Source organism: Talpa occidentalis, unplaced genomic scaffold (genome assembly GCF_014898055.3).
Source record: "Talpa occidentalis isolate TD23 unplaced genomic scaffold, MPIMG_talOcc4v2.1 talOcc4.3, whole genome shotgun sequence".
Lineage (NCBI taxonomy): Eukaryota > Metazoa > Chordata > Mammalia > Eulipotyphla > Talpidae > Talpa > Talpa occidentalis.
The window spans coordinates 102,763,293-102,787,550 of NW_023603184.1; the positions used below are offsets into that span (position 1 = coordinate 102,763,293).

Genomic DNA, 24,258 nt, shown 5'->3' on the forward strand with positions numbered 1-24,258 from the left:
GGCACGCGACAAGCGCTCCACAAACACTTGTGGAATGAATGAATGAAGTCTGCATTTGCACGTGGGCCTCGATCTGCGAGAACCTGCCCCTTCAGGTGATCCCGGCCGAGGCACCACTGGCACCTTCTTTCCTAACAGGTAGTAAACACCTTTCCGATTCTGAGCCGCGCGGCAACCACAGCTCCAGCGCCTCTTTCTCGGAGGCTTCCCGGGCTGGGCCGCTTAGCCCAGAGTTAGTTTCCGCGTCGATCCGGGCGCGGCATTCCGGCCAGGTAAGAAGAGGGGCCCCAGGCGGGACCGCGCCGGGACGCCCCGCAGCCGGGCGGGTGGCGAAGGTGCCGGCCGCCAGCGGAGCGGCGGCCGCGCGAGGAGGGGCCTGCGGGGTGGGGAGGGGAGGGGCGGGGCGCCGTCCTCGTCACTTGATAAAACGCCTGCGAGTCTCCAGAGAACAACGGGCTCATTCAGCGGTCGGGAGCTGCCGGCGCGGGGGAGCAGCCGGGCGCGGAGCGCGACTCGTCCGGGGGTGGGGCCGGGCGCAGCGGCGAGCGGAGACGGAGCTGGCTGCGGCGCTACAAGCGGAGCCCAGCCTCGAACCCGGCCGCGGCGCAGGGCGGCCTCCGCACTCCCGCTCGCCTCCCGGTGCGCCCGCCCATGGCGGCCGCGGGGCAGCTGTGGCTGCTCTACCTGTCGGCGGGGCTCCTGCCCCGGCTCGGCGCCGCCTTCAACTTGGACACCCGCGAGGAGAACGTGATCCGGAAAGCTGGGGACCGCGGGAGCCTCTTCGGCTTCTCGCTGGCCATGCACTGGCAGCTGCAGCCCGAGGACAAGCGGCTGTGAGTTCCCCGACTCTGCCCACCCCCACCGGGGCGCCGGCCCGCGCGCGAGGAGGGGCGAGGGCGCGCTGCCTTCCCGCCCGCCGGCCCTGCCCCGCGGCCGCCCCGCCCGGGACCCAGCGGGCCCGGCGCCCCGCGCGCGCGGCCCCCGCCCCCATCCGTCGGGGCTGGAGGGGAACCCCAGGGCCGACCCCTGCGCACTCGCGGCGCGGGTGCCAGGCGGGGCTGCCCCGGGCCTCGGGAGAGTTTACTTTTTTTTTTAACCAAGTGCTTCCCGGCGGTCCCTCCCTGCGGGCGCGTTGGCTGGGAACCCGGCAGGTGGCACGCTTTGCCGAGCTGTACGCGTGTTTGGGGCGGGGGTGACGTGGATGTCGGGTCGCTCTTCAGGAAGACCCAGGCCTTTTCCAAACTTCAGGAACACTCGCGCGCCCCCGAGAAGTTGGAAAGCTACTTTTCATCTTATCTTGTGTGGTTGCAAGGGGATACTTTCACAGCCTTTTTTTCTAAACCCCCCACCCCCTTTTTTTTTTTAAAAAGATGGAACTAACCAAGCACCTGTTCACAAGACTAGATCAGCTGAGAAAACAAGTCTCTCTGAGTGGTGGGGCCGGCCTGGCGGCTCCAGGCACCCTGCATAGGACAGGCCCAGCCTGGGGGTTAAAGCAAAATGTCCGATCCGGACTGGGGCTTTGCAAACAGAGTTTGAAAGTGACAACCCCCCACTATAGCGGTGCATGTCCCCAGAGAAAGCGGAGACTGACAGGCGCTGTTAGTTGCTCCTTTTCTTTCTTGGACAGTATTTGGTCCCCACACGATGAAGCTCTTTAGGCTGGAGAAGGCATTTGGGAACTTAGTCGCGTTTATTGCTGTGGGGTTGCTTTCTTGATGTGTACAACTGAAAAATAAACTCACAAAAGGTCCCCCTTCCCCCAGGCCTTTAGTAGAACTGAGATCCTTCCAGGACCAACAGACCGGAGAAAGCAAAGTGCAGCAAAGCACAGTAAAGAGAGGACTTTGTGTTTATGAGACGTGAATGGGAATTCAGAGCCAGAGGGAAACCCTCAGTTTCAGTAATTAAAGAATTTTGTAGTTGGTGAATCTTGTCGGCCCCTGAATCTTGAGGTCATAATTTTCTGATAACACCTGCTAGTGAAGCAAAGAAATTGGTTATGGATGGGGAAGGCCCCTGGCAGGGTGGTCTGCAGGCCTGGGCAGCTGTTTATACTCGTTTTTTCCAATAGAAATAATTGTTAAGCTGTAACTATGAAGTGACAAGTGGTTTCTGTTAACTCAGTTAATGGAAGACATTTAGTGTTTGTGAATACTTAGTGTTTAGATGTGCACCCATATGGAGAAATTGAACTTGTTGTAGTAGAAATGACTGGGGCCAGCAGCGAAGTACATTCTTCTTGGCCTACTGTCTGTACCAGACATCTGACGCTGATGGCTTCTTTGAAATACTTGTTGAAACAGACATTTGAAGGGGAGATATTGGGGCAAGAAAATACCCTTAGGATGCTGTTAGCCAGAAATCCCTGTTGCCACTATGGCTAGTAGCATGCTTGCTAGAATTTGTTATGCTGGTAGACTCGTCTTGTAGTGGAGCTACTGCTAACCCTCCTGAGGGTGAGAATAAACCTGATTGGGTCCAGTGCTTTCTAGAAATGTTTTTAGAGACAGAGAGGGGTAGCTGAACAGAGAGACCCTCAGATGGGGAAAAGCTCTGCTTTAAGGGACTATATCTTTCCATAGAGTTCAGAGTGCGACAGGAACCACCTCGGGGCTGTGGTTTGGTCAAATTTGGCCCCCTGCTTTCTTTGGGTCAAGTCTGATGGAGCTGCAGTGCGCCTCCCCGGAGACCCAGCATACATAGGCCATATCAAATCAGTTGTGACCTTTGTCAGTAAAAAGGATGTGGGTGTAAATGACAGCCAGGGAACATGAGATCCTACAACTTCTCGTCCAGTGTCCTAAACTCCTCACTCTATGGAAAAACTCAGGGGGGAGTATTTCAGGGAACTGATGAGAGAGACCTGAGCTAAAATTCCTCTTTGGCCATCTCTCAGCTGTTAATTTACTTTGAACCTTAGTTTTCTTCATGTGTAAAATGAAGCTATTATTGCCTTATAGGGTTTTGAGGATTACAAAATAACTTGCAAAGTGCCAGATTCCTGCCTAGCGTAGGTACATGCTGACGGAATGGTAGTTGTGAATGGTGATTAATTTAGAATTCCTATTATGCACCAGCTACTGTACAGGTGTTAAACATTTGTGATTCTTAGACTGTGAAAGAGTAAAGTCAAAGGTTATTATTGTTTGGGTAATTGATATTTTAAACTTGTCACATTTATGAAATCTTTTCAAAGCAATTTAACTGTACTCAATCTCAATTAGACTTACAACAAAAATAAATTTACTGAGCATGGGGCTTTATTGAGGCAGAAATTAAATATCAAAGATGTGGAATTGTCAGGTAAATCCAGTATTATAGAAACTGCCATTGAATATTGTAGATTAACTTTTCTACAATGCTTTTTAAATATCTTATAACATCTTAAGGGCTAGTTAAGATTTTATAACAATAATAATGGTCTGAGGGCCTTAGAACATTTTGATGTTCCTAAAACTTTGGGGACTAAAAAACGGAAGTAGAGACCATAAAAGTACGCTCAGGATTTTAAGCTGTGCGTTAAAGTTTCAGACTCCAAAAGATTATTAGTTGGCTGACTTAGTTAGAGGTCAGGGTCTGGGCTCCACACGATTCTTTGATTTCTCTTAGGTAGTTAAGATTGAGTCATTCCCCCTCCCAGGTAGAAAGTATGGAATGACTTCTGTGGGTCTGTGCATCCTGTGAGTCATCCCTCAGCTCTTCCTGGAAGTATGGGTCTGTGTATGAAGACAGGACAGAACCAGGAAGGACGAGATCTGGGAGGTACTTGTAGAGTTATTCTGGATTTCTCCCAGGTCCCATGTTCTTTTTGGAAATTGTCTGTTCATCACCACTTTCCAGGGGCTCTCTAGCCCCGCCAACACTTCTGTTTTGACTCTGATGTTTCTTAGACCTGTGATATTCTCACTTTTAAAAATCATGTTTATGAACTAAAGATCTAGTCTGACTGACTCCCTTTATGGATGAAGGAACTGAAGTCAAAAGTTGGGAAATGTTTCAAGTCTCACAACTGCTTCAGCAGAATCTGGATTTGAGTTTAGTATGTCTGACTTGTGCTCTTGCCAGCACTGAAAGGAAAAGTCACAAATGTCCTTCAGACCTGGAGAAATTGGCCAGTAACTGAGTTTTGGATATATACTGTATTATGTGGATTGATTGAATTGCTTCCCATGAAGGCCAGAGCCATCTATTTAAATAATGTGTGCCTAGTCTCTCTACCTATTGAGCCTTATTCCTGCTGACCTTGGATCAGCTCAGGGTCTTCTTTACCTGACATTCTGACACGCCCTCTCACTCACTCATACTCTGTCACTTACATGCTGTCACTGTCTCTCACACTCGAGTTCTGAAAAAGCTCAGGGGTGACTGTAACTGGTCAGGGTCAGAGCTGTGTCCAGGATGTGTACTAAGCACTTGCTTCCTTGCATTCATTCAGAGTGCCACGTGACCCAGGGCCATCATCTGGGGACTGTGCTGGGTCACCTTGAATTGCAAGAGCGGAGAAGGAGCCAAAGTGGGTAGGGAGATCTTAGGACTCTGCAAGAAGCAGAAATAAACAAGTTTTAACACAGGGTGTTGTGAGACCATCCAAGTAATGAATGACTTAAGGTTGGGGCAAAGGGCCAGAGTGTTCATGTGGTAGGAATAATTTGGTGGGAATGTCAGATTAAATGTTCCCATAGTAAGAGTCTCCAGTATTGTAAAGAAGCTGCTGCTCTGTGTTCCTAGTTGTATAATACTCAATATTGGTATGCTAAAATACAGGTTTAATTTAAGGGTCGTAACCAAATGGTACTGGAGTTTATAACACGATTCTTCTAGGGCCTTGGCTCAACATTATTACTGTGGACAGAATGACCAGTGAATTATTTGCACTTTTAGGAGGGAGAATGGAAGACATAATGGAAAACATCGTGATATGCTTAGATCAAAGGGTCACTTTTACTTGAATGCTGTCAGCCCATCTTGAGAAAGAACATAATCGTATCTCAAGGACCAGTTTCAATTTCTCCAGGAACATCTTTGAGCCAACCTCAATCTACACTACAGCAATTTCTTCCTTTGAATGTCTGAAGCACTTAGTGTTTTGTGCCTGACAGTTCTGATGGTTTCTGTTTAACTGTTATCTACCATTAGAGAATGATCAGATTTCTCCCAGTTGGATTGTAGGGTATGTGAGGGTAGGGGTCTTGTGTTCACTTCTTTGCCTGATAGCACCTGGCATATCCCTTGCAAATACAATGGAGTCATATCATACACTCAATTTAGTTTGTGAAATCAGCTCCTCCAGCTCAGGGTAGAGGGGGAGAAATCCCTTTACTTAACCCTTTGCCCTTTCTTGTTCAAAGAGCCTTGGTGTCTGCTGCCCCCAGGGAAAGGGAAGTTGTGATCATAATGCAGAAACACACTAGACATAATTCTTGGTTTTTGAGCTTCCAGTGACCCAGATCCCAGCTAAGAGAGTTTCATGAGTGATTTTGAATTATACTTGACTTCTGCCTTAAAGGCGTGCTTTAGAACTTAACCCCAGATACACAGGCTGACTTGTACTGCATTGGATACTCAGGATTTGTGGGTTGTTATAATGAGACTAGTTAGAGAAGTATGGCTGTAGAATAGAGATCCTGACAAGGGTTTGGGGATCAAGTGGAGTGAGGATTGGAGGGCACTTGTGAATTTATGGCTTAAGATTTAGTTACTCAAGAGTAGTGAGGGAATCTCTATGTAACTCTAGGCTGAATGATGGGGACACTGCTGACCCCCTCCAGTGGAGATCCTGAGAGCTTGAGAATGATGATCCGGGTAGTCCAGTCTGAACTGGAGTTTCCAAGGCCTTTTGGGAGGGGAGAGTAAAACCCTACAAAAGGGACACTGGGGACAGGGCCAGCCCCCACTGTTCATTTTCACTTTCTCTTTGGGTACAATTGTGGAATCAAATAACTTTTTTAGCTGGAAGGAATCACAGGGGTTCTTAAACCTCATCAAGGGAACTTGGGGAGTCTCTTTATAAAAAATACAACTAGATTCAGCCCAGATCTGTTACATCAGTTTGGTGTAATTCAAGAATCAATTGGTGCGATTCAAGAATCTGATCTTAAAAGTTTTCTAGGTTTGAACTAGATTAGGTTTCCTTTCTCAGGGACAGGATAATACAGTGTATCAAAGTAGACTCCTGAGTCTAGAGTCCAGCTAGAGTCTAGAGCTAACTGGGATCCAGTCCTGCTCTGCCATTTACTGGCCGTGGCATTGTGTGAGATACAGTTGTGCACCCAATTCCAATGTGTGGGGAATGTGTTCCCTACACAGCAACAAGCATTTTTTTGGATACCAGCTGACATTCTACAATTTTACTCAGTTCTGACACTAAGATAGGGTCAGATCCCACAGATTAACGGTCACTCTCACAAGACTGTCCCCCATCACCTCTTTTCAGATTTCAGTTGCAAGTCCAGATTGTCACCTGGGCTTCTGACCAGCAGCTGTCAACAGAAGGATTCGATTGCCACCTTCTTGGGTTCGATTAATTTGCTGAACCGCTCACAGAACTTAGCATTTTACTTACCAGATTACTGGTGATAATTAAAAGGATATAACTTAGGAACAGCCAGATGGAAGAGATGCACAGGGCAAGGTATAGGGAAAGGGCACCGAACTTCCATGCCTGCTTCATCACGCTATTCTCACATCTCCACCCGCTCACCAACCCAGAAGCTCTCCAGGCTCCTTCCTTTGGCGTTTTTATAGAGGCCTCATTACATAGGCCCTTGATGGTTATGTCAAGGGCCACTGGTGAACTCAACCTCCAGCTCCTCTGCCTTCTCTGGAGCTCCCAGGGGACACTGCCAGTTCTGGTCCTCTCATCAAGGGTTCTTTTGTTCACTAGCCCCTATCCTTAGCCATCTCATTCACATAGCAAGACATTTTTATTGCTCTCATCACTTAGGAAGTTTCAAGGGTTTTAGGAGCTCTGCCAGGAACAGCTGATATAAAACCAAATACATATTATCAAAAGTCATAATATCTAACTTCTCCAGGCTTTTCCCTCCTCAACCCTAGAGTGAGGATAATGATACCTTAGACTAGGCTAGTCCTGGCTCAAAGCAAATGTTTCGTGTTTGTTAAATGTGGAAACCAAGGCTGTAGAGGTGAAGTGGCCACAGCATGAGGGAAGAATTAGTTCTGAATCCACATCTGCTGTGCTTCCTAACCTGGGGTGTCTGTGCTTCCTAACCTGGGGTGTATGTGCTCTCCTTTTGGGCTTAGTTTGATAATGTTTTAAGTGTACTTCTTCCCTTCTGTCTGTCCTGCAGTAAAGTACATGTCAGGAGAAACATGCCTTGTAGCCTCTTGGTAGTTGCCTAGGATAGAAAAATACTAGGGGTTTCAGTGTGTAGAGGAGAGAAATGGGCAACACAAGAGAAAGGTGTGAGCATGATGAGATTCTGGACAGGCAGAGTTTGTGGGTGGGATGCCAGAGGAGGGTGGATGGTTATTCTCAAGGAATACCTTCTGTCTGGTTTCCAGGCCTCCCCTGACCTCTGACTCTGAAAGTATCCCCTGCCTGGGAGGTGGGTAATTTGCACTCCACCCAGGGCAGGGTTGATGATGTATTTTTCTTAGTCTTTTGACATAAATGTATGGTAAGAAGGAGCTTGTGCAAGCTGGTTCTGATTGTCAATGATGAAACTGCCTAAGGTTGAAAGATGCATGAATGAAGTGTGGAAATAGTGTTTCAGCAGATTTTTGTTTATTTCTTAAACTGGCATTTAGAATAGCAAACAGTGATCTTGTGAAACTAAATTAAGAGGCTAATTGTTAATTAACCCTCAACTGGAACAGGTAGATTGGCTCTTCACCAGTGTCAGTCCCTGTTAGCCTAATAACAGGGTAGAATGATCACCATCTAATCTGCTGTCTGGCTCTTCTGTTTAAATAAACAAGACAACTCAATTCCAAGTCACGTTACCTGTTCCACAGTTGGCGTGTTTGCCGAACAGAATCTTTCGCAGGCCACAGAACATTGGGCAGACCCTCCCTACATCACACACCGAATTAATCCTGGCCTCCCAGCACTGCACTATGAAGCAATCCTCAGCCTCTGCAGCACGAGTTTGATCCCTGGCCAGCCAGAGAGAAACCCACGTGGCGAAGCAGACCTCTCCTGTCTCGCCCGCTGCTCCCCTCAGCAGTGTATTTCAGTCAGTCTGCCTGTTCTGTTCCCTGCTTTGTCTCTGGTGAATCCTCTCACTGCGCCCCCTGCATCTCTAGCCTGTACCCTAGCTCTTGTAAGCATAAATAAATAAATCTTGAAAAAATGTAAAACCAATTAAATGGTAAAGAAGACTGCTCTGAACTATGGGGGCTTGGGAAAGTGCAACTGAAGCAAGTGTAGGAGGCAAAAGCCAAGTGACGTGGAGCCATGCATGTCTGCTCACATAAGTATTGCCAACCAGTTAGATACGTTTTGCATGGCATACAGTCCAAAGATTCCTTTTTGAGAGGAAGTCATTTTGGATATAGTGTCAGAAAAACCTTTTAGAGAAATATGCGCTCTGAGCCTGGGAATACAGAAATAAAAACAAACCATGGAGTAATTTGAACGAGGAACATGGTTAGTGATATGAAGAATAAACAAGGCCTAGGGAGGTGCTGTTTACCCAAGGTCTGTTTGCTTCACTCCGAGCTATTAATGTCACTGTAGCTTCTTCATTTTGAAAAGACATTCATTTGTACTGGACCCATTTTAGTTGTGTATCATATAGACGACAGTAAACATTTCAAACCCGGAGGGTTGGCTTTCACTGAACTGTAAGCCTCCTGAGTCAAATGACCCCTTTGTCCTTGCAGAATCAGTCGTCCTGTTCAGGATGCACTGCCATTGATTCTTGTGGTCTTCATAAAGCAGCATGATGTCAAGATGAGAGGATCCTCACCAAAGTAATCACAGCCTTGGGGGTGAAATGGCTGTTCCCTGATGTGCACGGGTGGCCCATTGAGCAGCACTGAGAACTTGAAGTTCTAGTCTCCTTCCTCCTTGCTGAGGAGAGTAAGGAATCCTTTCTGGGTCCCTTTCCCACTGATAACAGCTTGTCAGATGATGACCTGACCCCTGGCAGTTAAGTTCTGACTGTCCTTGAGAGCCAAGATATTTGAACTAGTGAGAACAAAACATTTAGAGAGCGAAGCACAGGGCTCTGGAGACATTGGAGATGGGTAGAAAAAGATGTTGAAATTCCTGTGGGGAACGTGAGGTGTTGAAACGCATTGAGTGGGCTTAAATAATCCAGCTTTGCTGAGGTACAAATAAACACGAGTCTTCAAACAAAAGATTAAAAGAGACTCAGATGTGACCAGGTAAACATACAGAGACATAATTCTAGGAAAATGGTATTTGCTGCTGAGGCCTCATGACTTCTTGTGAGACGAGACTCGAGCCAATTTAGGAAAATACTCAGGAAAAAAATGGAGTGGGTTTTCAGATCTGGGAGATGAGGAAGCCTCACCTGAACCTGCAAGAGCAAAAGGAGGTGGGTTGGGATACTGTTGGCCTTCTGGAGGACTTGGGGAAAGCTGAAGGAGGGGCCCACTGAATTAGGAGACTTCACATTCAAGGGTGGACTGGGAGGGGCGGCAACTGCAGTAGTGTTTTACTGCCCAGAACATGGTAAAACCATCAGATGAACCAGTTGAGAAAGAAAAGTACTTTCTAAGCCTTATGTTTAGAAAGGGCCTGTGGCTGCTGCAGAAATTAACTGAGAAAGGGCAGTGAGAGTGTGGCGAGGCATCCTGGGGACCCTCATTTGCTAAGCTTGGAAAGCTTAGCAGCACTAGCAGCCAGAAGCCATCTGAGAAGATTTTCATTATCTAAGAATTGATTCAGGAAAAAGGAAAAGTGAATGTAGGAGAGAGAAGAATTGCTGGTGTGCAGTTTTCCAGGAGGTGAGAGGGATCTACCAGCAGTGTGTATGTGTATGTGCATCCTTACATTTGATATTCAACCTAAAAGGAATAGGGATTTTTATCCTTATTTGATCACGAGAAACAGGAAAAAACTTGGAGGCGAGTGTGTTCTGGACCTGCTAGAGAAACCATAAGTAGCTCTTTGGGAATGTCCTATTGAAGTTGTTCATTCAGCAGATATGCAATGAGCATTTATTATGTATTAGGCATTTGTTTGGTGCTGGAGATAATGCAGCAAACAAGATAAAGTCCCTTTGGTTCTGATGGAGCAGACAAACAAAATAAATGGGTGTATATTATGTTAGATGGTAATAAGTGATAAAAAAAGAAAAAGTGGAAAAAGGCAAGAGCTTGAGGTGGGGAGTTGGCCAAACTGTCAACCTGGGAAGACTTCACTGAGAAGGCGAAGCTGAAAGCCATGTTCAGTTTTGGGCAGGGGCAGAGGAGTATTCCTGGCAGTAAGAACAGTGCAAAGCCCCTGAGGCAGAAGCGTGGCCAGGTGCCGCAAGGAGGTCAGTAATATTCCTGGAGGCAAACTGTGTGGAGCTTTATGGGCAGACTGTTGACAGACTTTGGCTTTTACTCTTTTTTTTTTTTTTTTTTTTTTTAAAGATTTATTTATTTATTTATACAAGCACTGGGTACAGTCAGAAGCACGGGAGGGTGAGAGAATTCACCAGAGCCAGAGTGGGGAGCAGAGCAGGCAGAAGGACTGAAGTACACTGCTGAGGGGAGCAGCGGGTGGCAGGAGAGGTCTGCGCGCCATGTGGGACCCCCCTGTGGTGGCCGGGGAGTAGCCGGGGATCGAACCAGCACTGCAGAGGCTGCGGGCAGCTTCGCAACCCAGCACTCAACCGCTGCGCCACCGGGGAGGCCCGGCTTTTACTCTTGATCCAGTTGGGAAGCCATTGGAGGGTTCTGAGAAAAGTGTGACCTGTCCTGATTTAGATTGTAAATGAATTTCTCTAGCTGCTAGACTGCTGAGAATAGATTGTGTGTAAGGGCAAGGGTAAAGGTAGTGATATTAATTAGAGCTTCCTGTCATTATGGATAAGAAATGATTGTGGAAAAAAAAAAAAAGATTGTGGTTTGGATCAGAGCGGTAGCAATGAAAATGGTAAGACGTGGTTGGATTATGAGTGTATTTTGAAAGTAGAGATTTTCTGTGGGACTAGATAATAAGTATAAGAGACTGAGAGTGTTAAAAAAAAAAATGTCTCCAGGGCAGTTCTTTCTGCCCACTGTGTCTATGTACATGTCCTTTATTCCTCTTTCCCTTTTTGTAATAATCCTGCCCTTTTGAAAAATAAATATCTTCAGGGTCTTGGCCTGAGGATTAAGTTGTCACATAATGGTTTGGGGAGGACTACTAGAAGAATAGATTTTGGGAGCAGAACAGGAGTTTGCTTTTAGATTTGTTAGGTTTGAGAAGTCTAGACAAGCAAACAGAGTTGTTGAGTCGTAATTTGAAAATAGTCTGAAGTTCAGGTGGAATGTGTGACCTGGAGATTCAAGTTCTGGGGTCATGCATTTGGAGTGATGGACTGTAGGACCTCCAAGGGGGTGAGGATAAAGGGTGATAGGGACGGAGCTGTGGCTTTTGCTGCCTGGAGGTTAGCGAGTGAGAGGAGCCAGCCCTGGAGACTGAGAAAAATGGCCTGGAAGGTGGGAGAACAGAGGCCACAGATGAAGGTGTTTCAGAGCAGAAGTGATGGGTCATTTGTGTTAGATGATGCTGAGAACTGATGGCTGGATCAACAACAGCGCAGGTGCGTTGGAAAACTTATCAGAGCACCATGGAGGAGTAAGGCCTGCTTGGAGTGGGTTGGTGAGAGAACAAGAGAGGAACGGGAGACTCGGGTTTGTCTGAAAAGGGGAGCAAAGCAATTGGACAAAAGCTGGAAGGGGAAACATTTTTTAAGGTGGGAGAAACTTACAGTGAACTGGTTTGTTGATGCATTTGATTCAGTAAAAAAGGAAAAGTGAATGTAGGAGAGAGAAGAATTGCTGGTGTGAAGTCTTCCAGGAGGTGAGAGGGATCTACCAGCAGAGAAGCTAGCCTGGTTGTTGGAGCATGGGTGGCTTTTCACACCACAGAGGGGTCATATTCATGTAGGTGGTAGTCCTGTGACTGTGGGAAACAGTCAGCTTTTTTTCTGGTTGTTTCTACTTTCTCTGAGAGTAATAATAGATTATTAGCCCTAAGTTACTTAGTACCTATGTAGATGTTTGTCTTGTAAGAAAGAACTCCATTCTACAGGCAGAAGAATGTGGGGTTTAAACTCCACCTTCACATTCTATAGATTTGACCTGGGACAGGTTACTTGTCCTCACTGTAAAATGGTCATGTTAATTATACCTATGCTGGGTTGTGAAGATTAGATATGATGAGTATAAAGCGCTTAGCACAGGGCCTGGCACATCCAGTAAACATCAGCCTTTCCTCTTACATTTTCCTTAAAGTAAAATGAGTAAATGTCCTTACACAGGAAAAGTTGTTTGTTTTTTTTTTTTGTTTGTTTGTTTTTGTTTTTTTGGTTTTTGCTCTCTTGTTATAGTCTAGTGGAACCCCTTTTGAGGGTCAGGTCAAAGGTAAAGTTGCCCCATTGGGGTGGGGCTGTAGCCAGGGTTGAGAGGGCAGTTCATAGTTAGATGGGAGATCTGCCTTGTCTTGAAGAAGAGAGGGAGGGGAAAGAGGGACTTGGAAGAGGGCAGAGAAGGCAGCCCATGTTAGCACTTAAATGATCCAGTTCCTTAGGCTATGTATGAGCTCCAGAGAACCCAGCCTCTTATTGTAAGTCCTTACAGGACTCATTTTGGGTGATGAGTAAAGATTTCCCACATGGCCATATTTGCAGTTCTAGAACCTGATTCTGTCTTGAAAGGCACAGTGTTGTGTCCCTACCACGTGCCAGCTAGACCCCAGGGCACTGACAGGTGCGTGTGCTGTGTGGGAACTCAATAGGAGCGGCCAAGGCCTTGCTCCCTGCTCCTGCTGGCCTGGTGATTGGGTTTGTAATCCTAGCCACCAGGCATCTCACTGCGTGTATTGAGAAAAGTTGGCACATGACCTGGCTGAATTGTCAAGAATGTAGAAAATGCGGCTAAATAGCATTTGGGTTCTAAAATGCTGCCCGTTTTCATCCTCTTTTTTCAAGATAAGTAGTATAGGCAAAAGAATTGCTTGAGGTAAGTCTGAACCCAAAAGGTAATAGGATATTTTTAAAATTAGTCAAGAGTGTGGATCATCAGGATCTTAGCATCCATTTCCCTAGGATGTGCTACAAATTTAGGGAAATTTAGGGAACTTCTTCATGAGGTATCATGGCAGTGACTAATTTTTTAAAAAGTTACCTTTTCATAGTGCAGAATGCAATATGTAAGTTCTAAATATAAAACACGAGACTTTTACAGACATTATAGGCTTTTGGGGATCACTTTGGTCTATGTCCTTGATCATATTCAGCTGCTTCTGTCAGTACTTTTGTGGAAAAGGTTGAAAACAAGCCCAGCCTTGTCTCTGTAGAGGGATGAAAGAGACCAGAAGAATCTAGTGACAGCTTGGTAGTGGCAAGTGGGCCCTGACACCAGCTGCCTGATGCCTGCTGCACCTAGTCCACCTTTGGGTGAAGTCGCCCATTCCTGGAATTAAACCTGTGCTACTTACTCTTGCCCTTTCTAGAACAGTATCTTGCAAGACTCATTTTAGGTGTTGCATGTTGGGTGTTGAGTTAGGTTTTTAAATGTCTCCCCACACAACGGCCTGGAATCAGGATGTAAATCCAAAGCCACTGTCATCCTGTCCCCTGCTCAGTGAGGGGAGGCATTCCCAGTGATCATGGTGCTTTCTCAGGCGGGTCTCAGAATTCCCCAGGTCAGCATCCCTTAGCTGTGCTGTGTAGAGACTTTGCACATACACCGCCTGTTTCCCCTCCTGGCCTGGCTAGATCCCTGCATGTAGAAGTTGCTTCTCAAGTATCTGCTGGATGGGTATCAGTCTTGCTGGTTTGTGAGCTCTTAAAGCTGGCAGTCTGTCCATTTTGGGTTCAGGAATTAAATGATACAACTAATCAAAACATTATAATATAATACATAGAAGTGGGTGCTCAATAGGTATGTTGAGCACTTTGAGCTGATTTCCCAAATACATTGACGGTGTCTAAAGAATGACAAATGGGATGACCACTTCTTCAGAATGATGCTCTACACCCGGACACTGCAACTTTATTTTAAAAATTGTATTAAATATTTGCATGGTTGTGAACACCCCAGTTATTTCTCAGACTTATCCTGGAGCACCCAGAAGTCTGAATGTCCATATGAGGTCGTGAAATATTGATAAGCTAAATGTAACTATATAGAGAATTATAGCATTAATAACATTTAAATATTTCTTTTTTTTTAAAGATTCTTTTTTTTTTTAAAGATTTATTTATTTATTATTTATACAAGCACTGGGTACAGTCAGAAGCGCGGGAGGGTGAGAGAATTCACCAGAGCCAGAGCGGGGAGCAGAGCAGGCAGAAGGACCGAAGTACACTGCTGAGGGGAGCAACGGGCGGCAGGAGAGGTCTGCGCGCCATGTGGGACCCTCCTGCGGTGGCCGGGGAGCAGCCCGAGATTGAACCGGCACTGCAGAGGCTGAGGGCAGCTTCGCAACCCAGTGCTCAACCGCTGTGCCACAGGGGAGGCCCAACATTTAAATATTTCTATTCAATGTTTATCATTTATTGTTAAATGGTAATGTGCTAAATCGTATCCCATATATTCTAACGTAGATTAGTGGCAAAAGAAGTGAAAGTTCAGTAAACTTACAATAGAACTTAAAAGTAGTCTCATGGCTTAGTGTGCATTTTCTAATTTGCTTAAAGCCAAATTAATGGCTAATTAATGGTTTAATTCAGCAGCTGCCCACCTGCTCCACCTGTGGGACTCCAGGGTTCCTCACCCATGTCCTTCAAGGGGCCTAAGTCATTTGCCTTAAGTTTGTGAATAAAAGGGAAAACTGCAGTGGATAAAAAGCCTGGCCATGTGTGTTTCTTGCTACTCCTCTTTCCTCTCTCTTGGTAGCTTCAAAATGAAACAGAAAGGATTTCAGTTACCACTGAGTACAGGTTGAAGATGAGGGACGATAGGATAGAGACACATTCACCGGTCAAAGTTTGCAAGGAAGTGGGTGTCCACTCAGGGAACGCCAGATTAGACCAACAGCTGTCCCTGGCAATAAGACCATCTTGGCTTGTCCTGCAAATACTTGCTCATATCGCCCCACCCCCGGCTTCCTTTGGAGTCATGTTAATTGGTTACCTGGCAGCACCTTGTTTTCTTCTGTTCCTTGCCTCTTTGGTTTTCTAATGATTAATTTCTCTGTTGCCCACATCCTATGGCGTGCAGTTTAATAAGTTCTCTTTATTCTTACTGATGTTTTCATTATGAAATTTCTCATAAGCTATTTGAGCACTGAGGGAGTAGAAACTTACTGACAGCTCTGTATTGTGGGCCCTCTGAAGGCAGGAAGGAGTTGATACGATCTGTCTGTTTACCCAGAGGGTTTAATGTGGAGCCTGGCACGAGTCATTCCTCAAAAATTAAACAAAATAAAAATCTACACTCCACACGTAAGCCATGGGTGTTTTCAGCTGTACAAATATAGTGGGTGTATTCTAGTAGTGTTACCTAATAATGCTTTTGTGGATTTCTTTATCGTTAACACTGTTTACCACCTGCAAGAGTTCGAAAATGCAACTATTTTGGAAGTGTACCTCCATCCCCTTCCCCTCGTGTCCAGAGATCTTTGTTTGATTTCCTGCTTGAAACCCTGTTCTCTACCTCCACCCCTTGTCCCAAGCAGAGGTCTTTCTACCCAACATGTCTATTCTTATAAAACGTCACCAGAAGCTCAAGCAGAATTGTCCATGCCCTACAAAACTTGCCTGAAAATCTCACAGGGAGATTTTCGTGCCATCCTGAGTTCCTGAGATAAGCGTTTCTCCAAGGGGACCCAGGCCTGGATTCGCCTTTGAACCATATCCATAAACAGTCTGTTCCGCAAGTGGATCCCCACCCTATCTATCATGTTTCTGGTCACCTCCACACCTCTCATTCATGCTTTAGATTACATGAAAGGCGAGGTAACTGACTTGGGCCTGACTCACTCTACTCCTCCCGGAGGCAGTGACCATGGCAGGTGGGTTGGGCAGTGTCCACTGCATCCAAGGCTGAGACAGTTGAGCCCTGCAGCTACTTATAAACAGTTCTCATCACAAGTTCACACTGCACATTGGTATACTCCTGAACTGGACAGATTTACCCTTGGAAAGAAGGATGGAAGAGGGTGAAGACTTTATGTTGAAGTCTTTCCAGAGTTGAGATGTTCCCCTGAATAGTGTCAATGCCAAAGACATTTACAGTGAAAGTGAGCTATTCATATGCAAATGCCATTGCATTTTATTCTGTACCTCACTTGACCCTGGTGTTCTGTTTTGGGAAGTGTCTACCCACTCAGCTGTTCAGACTTTTTCTCAGTATATTCTGACCTCTGCCCTTGATCCAGCTGCACTTTGCTGTAATGCCCGGATGGCCCCACAGAGCTCATGGTGCACAGTAGGTACAGGTTTCTATTCGTCATTATGTTGTCATGCTCCTGGAATGCCTGTAAAAATCAGTCTTTGACTCTTGTCTGTCTGTGCTTACAATAAATATAGCATGTGTGAGCTTGTCTTACCCAATACAGGGTTTGCTTTCTTCATGTCTTCTGGGCCTGGAGTTTAACCTCTACATAGCTGTCATTTTCTCTGTGAGACTGTCAATGACCTCGGTCCACTGACAGACATCATTTTTCAAATTACATTTTAAACTTATTTTTGAATAGGCAATGCAGTCACATGGCAGCGTCTATCAAGGCTACAAAAAGATGAGGAGTGATGTCACTCTCCCACCCCTGGCTCTCTAGTCATCCAGTTCTTCCTGCAGGCAGGCATTGTTTTATAGCTTGTGCCTCCTTCCACAGGTACCTGTACATGTATAAGCAAATCTATGCATAGACTTCCTACACATAGGCAGCATGCCTTATTATCTTTTTCCTGTGTACCTTGCTTTTTCCTCTCTAGTGTGTTTTAGAGTTTGTTTGATGTTGTCAATACAGTGCTTCCTCAGTATTTTTAGTGAGCTCATAGTATTTGGATTTAAAGAGAAATCAGGATTTATGTAACCAGTTGATAAAAGTGCTGCGGGGAAGAACTGTCTGTCTCAGCTCACTTATGTGGAGCTAGGATCAGTTAGTTAGGATCAGTTCCTAGTGCAGAAGCTTGCCCAGGTTCTGTCTAATTACCACGCCTGTTTGTGGGGGAGTGCCTTTATCTTCTTCTTGATCTTTCTACCACAAGCTATCCTACCATCTCATGTTACCACAGATGACTAAACTGGTGGGGTTGCTAGAATCGTTTCAATAAAGTGGACAGTTTTACGCCCAAGCTGTTGGGTCCCTGGTGGCTTCAGTGTTTGTGCCCTACCCATACCTGTGCTTGTTAAAATTAGAATGACTGGTTGGAATGTGTGTTCATCAGATACTGAGAAGATTGTGTGTAGTGTGTTTCATCACTATCTTCACATTTACAAAATGATTTGACATAATTTCATTTGATTCTTATAGTACCCTGTGAAAAGCTTAGAACTGTTTTATAGATAATCCATCCTACCAGATGGCACTCAGCTCGTAGATGGTACAACTGGGATTTGAACCCACAAGTTATCTTGTAACTCTCTCAGTATTTCTAATTGAGTTTTGGCTTGTAGGTAAGGTGTGAACTCTCGGGAGATAGTAGCTACTATAAGCATGTACCATGTTTTGACAATAGCAGGCCCGAGTAGGGCTGATAATCATATGCCAACTCATATATGCCAGCGTAGTGCTAGTTGTTAGATTGCTGAAATACTTCTGACTGGTAAATAGCTTTGCCTCAACCCCTCTGAGTGTCCCTCAACACTGCCCACTCTGCCTCTAGGACACCCCCTGCTGCACTTCCACGGCTTAGCAGCTAACGGGGAAATGTCCTAATACTGCAAGCCTCTGCACATATGCTCCAGGGCCACATTCCCTATCTGTGCTGATTAATTGGTGCCCAAGTCACAGCAGTCACTACATATTTTTAAATATTGTCTGTAAATGCAGGAGAGCAGCAGAAAACAATGTAAATGTTTATGTATATGTACATATATACCTTTCATAAATACTTGTATGCTTAGTTATATATTTTTTAAATATATAATTGTATATTTTTAAAATTGTATATTTTTGTTCATGGTATCCTGTTTCTAAATTTTTTTTTTACCTGAAAGATTCTGCTTCTTGTGTTTTTGTTGTTATCCTGTTATAAAAAATTCTGGGTGACTGGTTTGAAGTGTCAGGAAACCAGAATCCGTTCTCCTGTTACTCACCACATGTAACCTCAACCTCATACTCCAAGATGGCAGCACCTGTATTCTAGGCAGGGTGAAGAAAGGGACAAAGAAAATGCATAGACTCAAAGGCTCGTGTGTGCTACCTCCTAAAGATTCCTAGCAGCAGTAGTGTGACATTTTGTCAGTGTCCCAATCAGCAGACATAAGCTATGTGGCACCTGCAGCTCAAAGAGAGGCTAGGATGGGTAGTCTTTATTCAGAGTGGCCTTATTTTTGCCCAACTAAAAGTTCTTTCACTATGGAAAAAGGGGAGAGCTCCTAGTAGGTAGGAGCCTCTAGCATAGCTGCTGAGCCTGTTGTACCAGCTATCTCATTTAGAAAGTAAACTATGTGATTATATTTCCTTTCCAAAACATTGAAAATTTGCATTTCCTATTGGGATAATATAATTGATATGGTGACCGACCAGATATGAGTGCTTTAATTGTACGTTTTATTTTCCTGGTTTTTACTAAAATTATTTTATTGAAAAAATGGCAGAACTTGGAAAGTCACATTTTTCTTTGCAAAAGAGCGATTTGGTAATAGCTTTTAAGAAATCTTCTAAATAAGATTCACTGCTGGTAATATTGATGCTCAAGATATTGGCATATAAAAACCAACTTGGTAACAATATACTCAAATTAAAAACTCTTACATATGATGAGTAATTAACTATACAGTGAACTTCATTTAACAGAAATTTACTGAGCATCTGTTATGTGCCAAGTCTGTGAAGGTCAAAGAAGGGAGAGTAGGCTCACCGTTTAGTTGATACAAGTTCTTAGACTTGGTTCCTTGAAAGGACAGCACACTAGAGCGACAGTTGTGGTATAGATACTGGCACGTTAGGTATTGGATGATCACAGGAAGTGATCAAATGCCTTATTTGACAAGGTCTGACAGTGTTTTGTAAAACTAAAAGAACAGAACTGCTTGGAGACTTTCATTATACCTTTTCTTACTGCAGTAGAAAATAGCATTTTTTAAAAAAGATTTATGTATTTATGCATGCAATAACTGGGGTACAGACCAGAGGTGTGAGAGGTGAGAGAATCCACCAGAGACAGAGTAGGGAGCAGAACAGGCAGACTGACTGAAACACTCTGCTGAGGGGAACAGCGGGTGAGACAGGAGAGGTCTGCTGCACCATGTAGGCTAGCTTCCTGGCCAGCAGGGATCGAACTTGTGCTGCAGAGGCTGCGAATAGCTTCATAGTGCTGTGCTTAACCCCTGGCGCCACCAGGGAGGCCCGATAACCGCATTTTTATTGTCATGCTGAGTAATGTCTTATTGGTATGAGTTGCATGGTCTCAGCTAATAACTTTATATTTTAAATGAACTGGTTATATATTTATACCTATATTTCATCCATTTTTGGTGAATTGAAGTGGAATTCTTAGGTATTTTAAATCTAGGCCAATGTCCATTGTGATTTTTTACTTTGTCAGATGCTACTGGTATTCTTTTTCCTTGAGATTATTTAAATTCTTTTGTTGGGAGATCAGAAGCATGTGTGGAATTGCACCAAAAACTGATGGTGAGCATAGAAGCACTCTTCTGAATTTTGCTACCCTCATCACTCTTGTTGGCTTTCTGCTTAGTTGACATTGATGGCATGATTTCATGTGTGCTTTGTCCTGGTAGATGGTAGAGCTTTCTGAGCTGCAGAAGGAGTTTAATGCTGTGGATAATAAACACGTTCAGTTTTGGGTGTTCCTTTATTGCATGAGCTCCCTTGTTCTTGGTCAGAGACACACCTGTACTGAGTCAGGTAAGAACTCGAACCCTCAGGCTCTGCGTCACAGGAGTTTCATAGTCACTGAGGCTGGATTTAGTTCCAGCATGTTTCTCCAAGGAGACAGGAAAAAAGTCTCTTGTGAAATTTTGGGGAGGCTGGGACAAAATTACTGGTTTCTTGATCCAGATAAAGGGAATACGTATTCTTTGGGCCTCTGTGGTGTGGCTCTCAAAGCCCTTTGTAGACCTTAATTAAAACAGGTCATGATCTTGTAAAATACTTTTTTCAAAAGGTGGGCAGGTTGAAGTGCTTTGGTGTTTTTATACAGTCAAACAGAAAGGAGATTGTGGGTGCTGTGGTATAGAACAAGATCAGGGAATGTTGGGAATAAGCTCCTATTTTATCACGTAACAGCTATACGATCTTAGGCAAGTTACTGTCCTCTCTGAACCTGCATCCACATTAGAAAAATGTGTATTAGTAATAATGTTTACTCTAATGAACTCAACATAAGAGTTTCTAATATAAGACAATGGGAGATGATAGCTGTCAGGGTATTACTAATAATAATGGCTTGTTTGTGTTTATTTGCAGGTAGGATAAGTGTTATATGATTTCTTGGAAGGTTATTAGTAACTAGTCTTCTGAAAGTAAGATTGAAATTGTAGTTAGATGATTAAAAGGCGGAAGCTCCCTTATCTGTATAAACATGAAAGCCAGAGGCATGGAGGTGAACAGAGTTGTTCCACTGAATTTTTGCTCATACTTTCCCAACTGGATCAGCCAGTTAGTATAATTAAGTAGGATTGTGGGTTTTTTGTTTTTTTTTTTTTGGTTTGTTTTACCAAACACCCTGAGGTTACAAAAAATGAGACTAGATTCCTACCTCAAGGAGTTTATAGCCTAAATGAAGTAGAGTTGGGAGAAATCCTAGTCCAGGGATGTTTACAATAAACATGGGTATTGTTGAGTATGACTTAGGAATAACTTAACTAGAATGATAAAGGAAGGGCTTCTCTAAGGTGGTGATGTTTGAATTGAGGCCTGAGGGTTCTAAGGATGTAATCCACAACGATCTAACACAGGAGTGTTCTGAGTCAAAGGAAGCAACTGCAGGACCCTGAGCTGGAGACCACGTTGGTGTATTCCAAGGACAAGCCAGGCCCATGTGGTAGCGGAGTGCACCTGAAGGGGATGAGGCTGGAGAGGCAGATAAAGGGCAGGGCCCTTGTAGAGCATGGCAGGAAGTTGGATTTCATTCTGGTGGTTATGGGAACCCATCAGGAAACTGGAAACAAAGGTGTGATGTAACTTAAGATGTAGAAAGATGAATAGCTGCTTTGTGGAGGCTGGGCCAGAGCAAGACAAGAATGGAAACAGGTGGACAAGTAAGACTGACACTGTGCTTGGCCAGGTTTGACTGGGTGATGGCTCAGACCACTCTACAGTAATGGAGCTGCTGAGATGTGGTGAAGTTCAGGTGTGGAGGCAGAGCCAAGAGAATGCACTGGGCTTGGGGTACAAGGGAAAGCAAGGCATGGTAACTCCATGGTTTCTGGCTTGCGCACCTGGGTAAGATGGACCAGCTGATCCTTGAACAATACAGGTGTGAAGTCTGCAGGCCCACTTATGCGAGGGTTTTTTTTTTTCCCCCTATGGGGATTTTTGCACTGAGATTGAACCATCCCAGTATGTGGAACACTGCCTAGGATGTGGAACTTAGTTACCTGGGGACTTTTGACTGTGAGGGATGGACATCCCTAACCCCTGAGTTGTTCAAGGGTCAACTGGACACATTTATCATGACAGGGAAGCCTTGTGGGGATCATGGCTGGGGGTGGAAACTGCATTCTTTTCTGAACATATTAAATATGAGGTCTAAGTGGAGGCATCTTATAGGCAGTTGGATATGCAAGTGTGGAGCTGAACGAAGACATCTGTGCTGAAAAAACATCAGCACGTCCTCTGTAGGTGGAAGGTGTTTCCAGCCTCAGGATAAAAGTATGTAGAGGCCAAGGAGGATCCGATGGAAGAGGAGCAGCAGGGAAGGGGAGCAGCAGGTGCCCAGGGAAGATACTTCCGAATGACCTGCGCAGACTTGTCCAGTACCTGAATGGACGGGGCTAGAGGGTCGGAATTGAACCAGACAGGGGAAATCAGATTCTAGTTCTCATTTAAATGAGGGAAGTGAGTCCACTGTTTAAAGTTGTTCTTGCTGGGAAGAGAGGAATGAACAGTGGAGAAGGTCCTGACCTTGACGGACAGGTAGGTAGTGGTACACTTTTATTTACATAGGAGAAGCAGCTAGAGAGGGCTCTGTCTATATGGTACCCTCTTAGAGTGAGCCGTTAAAGCTCTAACAGTGAAGAGACACCTCCCTCCCCCGCTTGTGCTTAACCTCCCCACTAAGATTATGGAGGAATTTGACAACCTGGAGACTACTCAAACCTTGTCCTGAAATGTTTCTGAATTTGATTCAGAAAGAGGTGAAATGTAGTTAGTCTCCTTGTCCAAACCTGACCTTCTAGTTCCTCTTTCCAGGTGACTGTTTTTACTTTTAAAGTCTTAAATGCAAACTGCTTAGTTGACCATGAGACCTAGCCAGGTCCTTTTTGAACCTTCATTCTTGTTTCCCTAAAGTAAAGGACTTGAGCTCAGATCATTTGGGCTTCTCAAGTTCTTCAGGAAACCACTGGCGGGAGTCAGTGGGCAGCAGGCCTACCCAAAGGGATACCCCATTACCCTATACAGGCTGCCAGCACCCCGGGCGGCTGAAAGGACCCATCATCACTGGTGGTGGTGCTCCAGGAGGGGTGGGGGTAAGACAGCCAGACATTGTGCAAGGAGCTGCCAGCATTGCAGAGTGTGGCAGTGTAAATGAGGAGCTTAGAAAGAAGTGTTCAGTTGGTCTGGTTGCAGTTTAGGCAGGGACGAGGGGGGATGGGGTGGTGGTCACTAGGTTGCAGTGTCACAGGACCAGCTCCAGATGGTGACCCCTATCTAGGAGTAGGGTGATTGTCCTACAGCTCTCCTCTCTGAGAAGTCACGTGGAAAGTCCAAAATGGATGGAGCGAAGACATTCCAAAACTAGTAGTTCTGCATGTGTAAAACCAGAATCAGAATTCAAAGTTCACTTTACAAGTCTGAGTTTCTAAAGCTTTCTCTCAAAACTCATCTAAGGAGGGTACATTTTGGTATTTGTTTTAGCTGGGAAGTTCTAGGTCAGGACATTCAAGTTACTTAGAGCTATCTTTTGAAAAATCTGAGTCCCCTCCTTTTGTTGTCTAGACTGCTGGTGTGGGTCCTTGAAGCCCACTGTCAGCAGATGGGGTTGCTAAGCATTCAGTTTTGAAAAAAACAGCTTCCTTTGTAGGAAGTTGCTGGAAATAAAACCACCAACTCCAGTAGTAGGTCTGGTTGAGGAGAGGAGGTGGCTCAGTCATAGCATAAGGCAGAGCTTGGGAAATATTTGCTAAAGGAAACAGATGAGTGAAAGGTTGTGCTCTCAAACTGGCAGCCAGCATTGCATTCTACCTATAGAGATAGCTTCATTTAAAATACTGCCACATTAATTATAGCAAAGCTTTTACATCCATTTTTTAAAAAATTGCAGTACAAGGGCCTCCCCGGTGGCGCAGCAGTTGAGCACTGGGTTGCGAAGCTGCCCGTAGCCTCTGCAGCGCTGGTTCGATCCCCGGCTGCTCCCCGGCCCCTGGAGGAGGGTCCCACATGGCGCGCAGACCTCTCCTGCTGCCCGCTGCTCTCCTCAGCAGTGTACTTCGGTCCTTCTGCCTGCTCTGCTCCCCGCTCTGACTCTGGTGAATTCTCTTACCCTCCTGCGCTTCTGACTGTACCCAATGCTTGTATAAAATAAATAAATAAATCTTTAAAAATAAATAAATAAATAAATAAATAAATAAAAATCACAGTACAAATAGAATGCAGACTTTTGTTTTCCCAAAACAAGCTAGAAACTTCAAAGCTGTGTCTGACTTGCTGGTGTTAGACTGAGAGGTAGGGGCCCAGGGGATCAGCAGGCTGTACTCTCCATTTTCTTTGCCTCTAAAGGATTACTTGTAGAAATGGTTGAGGGTCTCACATTTAAATCTGCACTG

The 24,258-nt window shown here is 45.0% G+C and overlaps 1 protein-coding gene across 2 annotated transcripts in view; it reads left to right on the top strand.

Moving 5' to 3' along the window:
* Positions 1-459: 459 nt before the first annotated feature.
* ITGA6 (integrin subunit alpha 6) overlaps positions 460-24,258 on the top strand; it is a 73,626-nt gene continuing 49,827 nt past the window's right edge. The window contains exon 1 of one of the 2 annotated variants that reach the window (XM_037523542.2): positions 460-833. In XM_037523542.2, the coding sequence (XP_037379439.1) occupies positions 652-833 (182 nt within the window). In that variant the 5' untranslated portion in view covers positions 460-651. The remainder of the gene's footprint in view (positions 834-24,258) is intronic. The other variant, XM_037523543.2, reaches the window with a different exon arrangement.